A 6,106-nucleotide genomic window follows, 5' to 3' on the forward strand; every position below is an offset into this window, starting at 1 on the left:
ATGCCATCGTCTATGAATGCATCACGAAGGATGTGTTTCAATAGAACTAAATCAAGAATACTCCTACTTCCTGTATACAAGATAGAATTTGTTTTTGAAATATTCAGTAGAAACATCTCATGCGTATCCTATATTGTTCCTGTTGTCTGGTGTTTGACTTGTACACTTGTCGTCCAAATTGAAGCCATAGCCACAGGATGCTGGTTCTTTTTCTTTCTTTTTTTTTTTTTTTTTTTTTTTGCTTCTTTATTGTTTTCCATAGTAAGCCAAACAGTGTTTTTTTCTTTCACAAGTCTATTGCAGAACTAATCCAAACAGTGTTGCCGTGCCGTTCCAATGCAAGATTGATAAATCAGACACGTTCACGTACACTCGGTCATCCTCCTTCAGTGTGAACACCGCTCCCTGATACAGCGTGTGCAGCTCAGGGTATGGATTTGCAGCTACGTCGCGGCCCGGCGTGCTATACGACCTCAACAGCGGGGTCTCCTTTCCAGAAATATCTTTCTGCACAATGCATTGGCTGAAAGGGCTGGTTCGCGGCTTTTTTACGAAGGTGGTTTGAGAATAGATATAGTAATTTCCAGGTCTCTTGATCCGTAAGGAGCCAGTGCTTTCTTCGTAGATCACGGATCTGGTGGTCAACAGCATGTGGTCTTTAGACCAGAGTTTAATGGTGTTTCCTGAAAGAAAAAAACAAAAGCAGGTTATTATTATTATTATTATTATTATTATTATTATTATTATTATTATTATTATTATTATTATTATTATTATTATTATTATTATTATTATAAGTGGTGTGCAGATAGTCGTACTCGTAATTGCCTTTAAGAAGTATTTATCAGCAGGTATTAAATAAATCCATTCATTGATGTGTCGATTTCGAAACAAGAAAAACTGTCCCTCCTTCACCTTTACAACTGAGTACCGAGCAGTGACAATTCACAATTCCACAGTGAGTGTTTTAAAAGCCGATTGGAAGAGAATTTTCCTCTCAACTGGGGCGCTGATATGTTCTACTGCCGTTCTGAGGTTGTAAACTGACAATTAATGTTGTCGGTGCGACAGTATAATTGTAAGTGATCCAGGTGAGAAACAGCATCATTAGAGATCATTATCCTTGAATTCCGGTTGTAGATAACTGCTACAGGACGTTGAACAGGGTTACATTGCAATGCCAAACAACTGACCACTGCACACACACACCATAAGGTGGAATTAAAACAGCTCTCTCCTTACCTGATAGGCTGGTTAACGGGGAGGGAGATCGAACGGTCAGCTGGGCAACTATTTTTGGTTCTTGGCTGTCCTGATTCTGATCTGAAGTGAGTTGACCTGAAACAAGAAATCAGAAAGTTAAACAACAGTACATCATGCCCTTTATTGCGAGACAATGCGGGGTTAATCAACAAATTGTTAATGTTACTAAACCAGGCTTTAAAAAACGCTGATAACACTTTGCATTGTGTCTCCTAATTACTGTGTATTTACATAGCAGCTACTTAGTAAATACATGTGCACTTACACACAATTACAATGTTAGTATGCAGAGTTACAATGGACTTAATGCCTCAATCTTTTTGCACTATATATGGGAGTACACCATTGTATCAGAAAAGGCTTAGGGTTATATCATCCAAAAAGATTCACACATTAAGTACTTAACTATGCATAATAACATTGTAGTTATGTGTAAGTACACACGTATGTACTAAGTAACTACTCTGTAACTAGAGACGCAATGTAAAGTGTTACCCAAACGTCTTTAAATAACAGTTCAATTGTAGATAATAACTAAATAGACAATAACACACCTTTCATCATTTCAGCTTTCTCAGTATCCTTCAGTCTTGAAATAATCTTGACATGTGAAAAGAGGAAAGTAGGTTAGTAATCCACTTTATCAGAGTATGTATGCTCATAGAAATGCTGTATTTAAAAATATCATTTACCCCTGGAAGCAGCTTCTGAAAATCCGTTATGACCTTCCCACAGTCCAGGTGTGTATTTTTGATGTCGCTTCTTGGGTTTTCACATTGCTTTATTCTTTTTAGCACCACCATATCTTCATGGTAGCTCATCAGAGTCTGGACCTGTAACACACAACAGCACACACGCTTAGTCTACAAACACAGTGTACCACAAATATACAGCAGCAAATCCAATTACACAAGAGGAATTAGTCCAAAGAACTGGATGAGCTGATAATTACAATGTAACCAGGCCTGCATTGCACTGCATTGTAACTACATGGGAAGAATCAAAGTTTAGTTAGGTGTTGATCAACTACACCAGCATTCAATTTGTAATTAACCTTGTAGTTAAACAGTACTTACACTGTAACCACGTGCGTTTTACATTATAATCAATGACCCCCAAATAGTATCTCTGTTTAAAGTCTTACACAACATTTCTGTTTGTATTTAATAGTGGGGATATATCATATCTTTATTGAGGTTGTACGTGACCAAAAGTACCAAATAGCTACTTGTAATGGTGATGGAAGAAATGTTATTTCTAGTTGTAATGGCTGCATGTCACCCTAACACATGCCGTAGCAAATCACATGGGAACCTCACAGGACTCCTAGGTTCTGAGCTAGCGTATAAGTATATGTAAAGAAAATCCTGTTCTCATGTATAAAGGAGCTTATTCTTCAACGCGACAAAAATAATTCAGGACTGAAAGGGTTCAAGTTTTTAGTCCATCATCAGTGATCATGGTATCTCATCACACATCAAACAAAGTAGCCCACCAAGACGAGATATCCGATGCATATTGTACTGTGGCTCTCATGCATTGTCACATTGCTAGTAATCAAGCATGTAGATGTAATAGATATGGACTGCATTGTAACTACATGTGTAATTGCAATGTAATAAATGCTATTTAGACACAAGGCTTCTCTTTTCTCTTTTGGGCTCAGTGCCAAACGTTGTGATCAGTTTAGCGCTCCCCGCCCCCACACCTGCCCCCAGCCCCTTTACTTTGAATAAGCTCAAATTGTGCTCATTATCAAAGTGGTTTCACACTTCCTCTACCCGTGTTTTCAATTGTTGTTTAACAGCAATGCTGGTTTGAAAAACCACTTCTCCCCCAAACTGCGTAATGCAATTCACAGTGTGCCGTTCTTCTACTTCTACAGACTGCTTCAGCAAAACCATTTGAAAAAGTCTGGGATTTTTAGCCTTATCGCATATTATCATGCTTTCAACACATTTTCACCACTATTTTTAATACAAATTATATATTATATCTATGAGAATGATGTTAGCCGATTGTTAAAAACAAGTCTAACTACTCATCACATTGTTACCAAATACATTTCCAGACATTAAGAAGGACGGCCCGATAATTAGCCAGGTTATGCAACTGCTGTCAAAGACAATGATTTGCACATTTGGGCCGTTTACACAGAAAACAAGTTGTGCAAAAACGGCGTTCACTTGTGGTTTTGTGACTTTGTGCTTCTGTTAATCACTGTAATCACCTTACTGCCAAGCTGAGAACAAGTCCTGAGTCAGAAGTGACAACACATGGAGACTAACACCAGACTGATTCATGAGTTCATATTAACAATACAAAATAAACTGGTAGCACACTGGATAGCCCAGACAACATGCACTGGGACAGAACCAACTATGATCATAGCTTTCTTTTAAATATAAAAAAATTGAATGGTGACTAATCAAGCCATCCAGTTCATGATGATTAATAATAATAATAATAATAATAATAATAATAATAATAATAATAATAATAATAATAATAATAATAATAAAAACATTCTCTTTATAAATGTGAAATACAGCGTCACCTCTAGGACTAGCCGGTCAACTGCTTACCAGTTGGGAAGTCATTTTGACTTGCCAGCCAGACACCTAGATAAATTACAATCTGTCTTCTAGAAGCAGTAACGTATCTTTAGATTGTACAAGGACTAGCATCATGGCTTCTCTTACTAGCCATTAATAAGAAGTGAGAATAATTCAGCAATCCATAGCAATCAGGGCTCCAGTAATGCTCTACCAGACTAGTTTCTGGGTTTTTGATTCAAACTCAACAGTCACTAGCAAAACTCACCATTTCTGACAAATAGTGTCTGGTTCTTCCACAGAACCGGGAGGTTTTTCATGATCATTTGATCAGAGTTCCAGGTTATGCCAGACTAACCACCCTGTAACATTACTTCCCTATTCGGTTCTCATCCTGGGTCCTTTGAGGTCAAGCTGCTCATACCCCAGCCAAGCCCATCCCATCCCTGCTGGAAATCCCCAAACCTTGTGGTTTGCCCATGAAGTGAACAGCAAAATCTGGGAACTGAAACCCCCTGGTTTTCTGGTTTCTGTAAGTTTCACTACAGAGGAAACGTGACTGCTGAAAAAACGTTTACTTTTATTTTCTGACCACCATTACAATCTCTTGAACCATTAAAGCCATTCAGACAGACTTTTAGTTGAAATGTTTGTCATTAAATTCACTAAGTTTCTTTTATTACGGTATTTCTAAATCTCTTGAACCAACGTGACCTGCTTGAAAGCCCTTTACAGCTACCATCTCTGAACCCAGAAGGACATTGTGCTACAACAGAGAAGAGTCCACCGAGAATCCTGATGCACACACACCTAGACAGAAAAGACAAGCCTCTACTATCAATACACTTTTACTTTTGAATGTCTGCGAGGAGATTGTAAGTCTTCACTCTGATAATGTAAGATACCGACAGCAGTCTTACCTCGTCAATTCTTTTAAATATATACATGAAAAGGAAGGCTGATCCGACCATCTGAGCCAAAATCAAGAAGCCCAAGAAGCCCATGAAGGATCTCATGGTCGGCAGTAGAGCTCTGGAGCTGGGTGCTGGTGGCGGTGGAGGCAGGGTGGTGGTGTAGGTGTTTATCATGCTGTTGCCTGGAGCAGGTGCAGAGGAGATGAATGGAGAAGTGTGTGCTTCAGAGCTCCGTGCTGTACTGAGACACTTCTTGCTGAGCCTCACTGTTAAATGCCACTTCCTGGATGCTTTGCCTTGCAGCGTCTCTGCTTTCTTCTGTCATTTTTGAACCCGCTGAATGCACACGGCCTGTTATCACACTTCACACTTTCTTTCCGTGTGCATTTCCACACATTTTCCCGTTCTGCTGGATGATTGATCGTCATCAGGTACTTCAAAGCTCTACCTTGAGCTCTGTGGTTACACACTTGGCCGCAGCTCGCAGTCTTCTCTTGCTGGGTTGTTGGTTGTTCCACCTTTCCAGTGCTAGTCATTGGATGGAAAACGAGATTTAGCTGGTATACTTACCAACTGTAGAATTCTCTGCCTGTCTAATCAAAATGACAATTTTGTTGTCCTACCGAATCTATTATGGTAACATTCTCATTATCCTCATGCATTCACAAACACAAAGCAAGCCAGATTTATCAAGATCATTACACTAAATTGCAATTTGTATTCTTGTGAAAGACAAATTCAATTGTTTAAGTGGCATAACTAGGAGTCTCTAAATGAAACTTTTATTCTCGCCAGGTACAGAATAATGATTTTAACCCCTTGTTGTTTTCTTTTCCAAGCAGACTAAACATTTTGGCTTGTGCCCTTATCAGTGTTCACCTCATCCTGGCTGAAGTAAAAACTTGGATGTTTTACAGACCCTATCCAACTGCGTGTAAAGCACATTTAATTGCTTACCATAAAATGTAAATTGAAAAGAAAAAAAAAACTCAGTAGAGGTTACTAAATACAAAGCAGCATCTGCAGGGAGGTAACTTAAACAAAACAGCAGTGGGATGATTAAAAATAAAAAATGCAGTACCTTAGAATGCAGCATTTGAAGAGCGCTGATGTGTGACTTGATCATCTGAGCTCAGAAATAAAACAGCTTCCTGTAAATAGCAATGGTTTTGCTTTTAAAAATAACTAATGGGAGACTGCATTAATAAAGCGGGGGTGTGGCGTAAACAGCATGAGCTCTGCTGTTAAGCGCACATACAAATGAACTGATTGCAAAGATACAATAATTACCCAGCCTGCAGAGGGTTCTCATGTTAGCCCTGTAATGGGGAATACAAATGGGTCTCTGAATTGGCTTGCGATCGAGGCAGACCT

General features: G+C 38.9%; 1 protein-coding gene across 1 annotated transcript; it reads right to left on the reverse strand.

The window, feature by feature from the left end:
• Positions 1-204: 204 nt before the first annotated feature.
• On the reverse strand, positions 205-5,203 carry LOC131701768 (CD40 ligand-like). Its single transcript, XM_059001637.1, has 5 exons — positions 4,739-5,203; positions 1,956-2,096; positions 1,818-1,863; positions 1,243-1,338; positions 205-683 (listed from the first exon to the last, which is right to left on the reverse strand). The coding sequence occupies exons 1-5, from the start codon at positions 4,904-4,906 to the stop codon at positions 295-297; spliced, it is 840 nt and encodes a 279-aa protein (XP_058857620.1). The 5' UTR covers positions 4,907-5,203; the 3' UTR covers positions 205-294.
• Positions 5,204-6,106: the final 903 nt, after the last annotated feature.

This window comes from Acipenser ruthenus, chromosome 26, assembly GCF_902713425.1.
Source record: "Acipenser ruthenus chromosome 26, fAciRut3.2 maternal haplotype, whole genome shotgun sequence".
NCBI lineage: Eukaryota > Metazoa > Chordata > Actinopteri > Acipenseriformes > Acipenseridae > Acipenser > Acipenser ruthenus.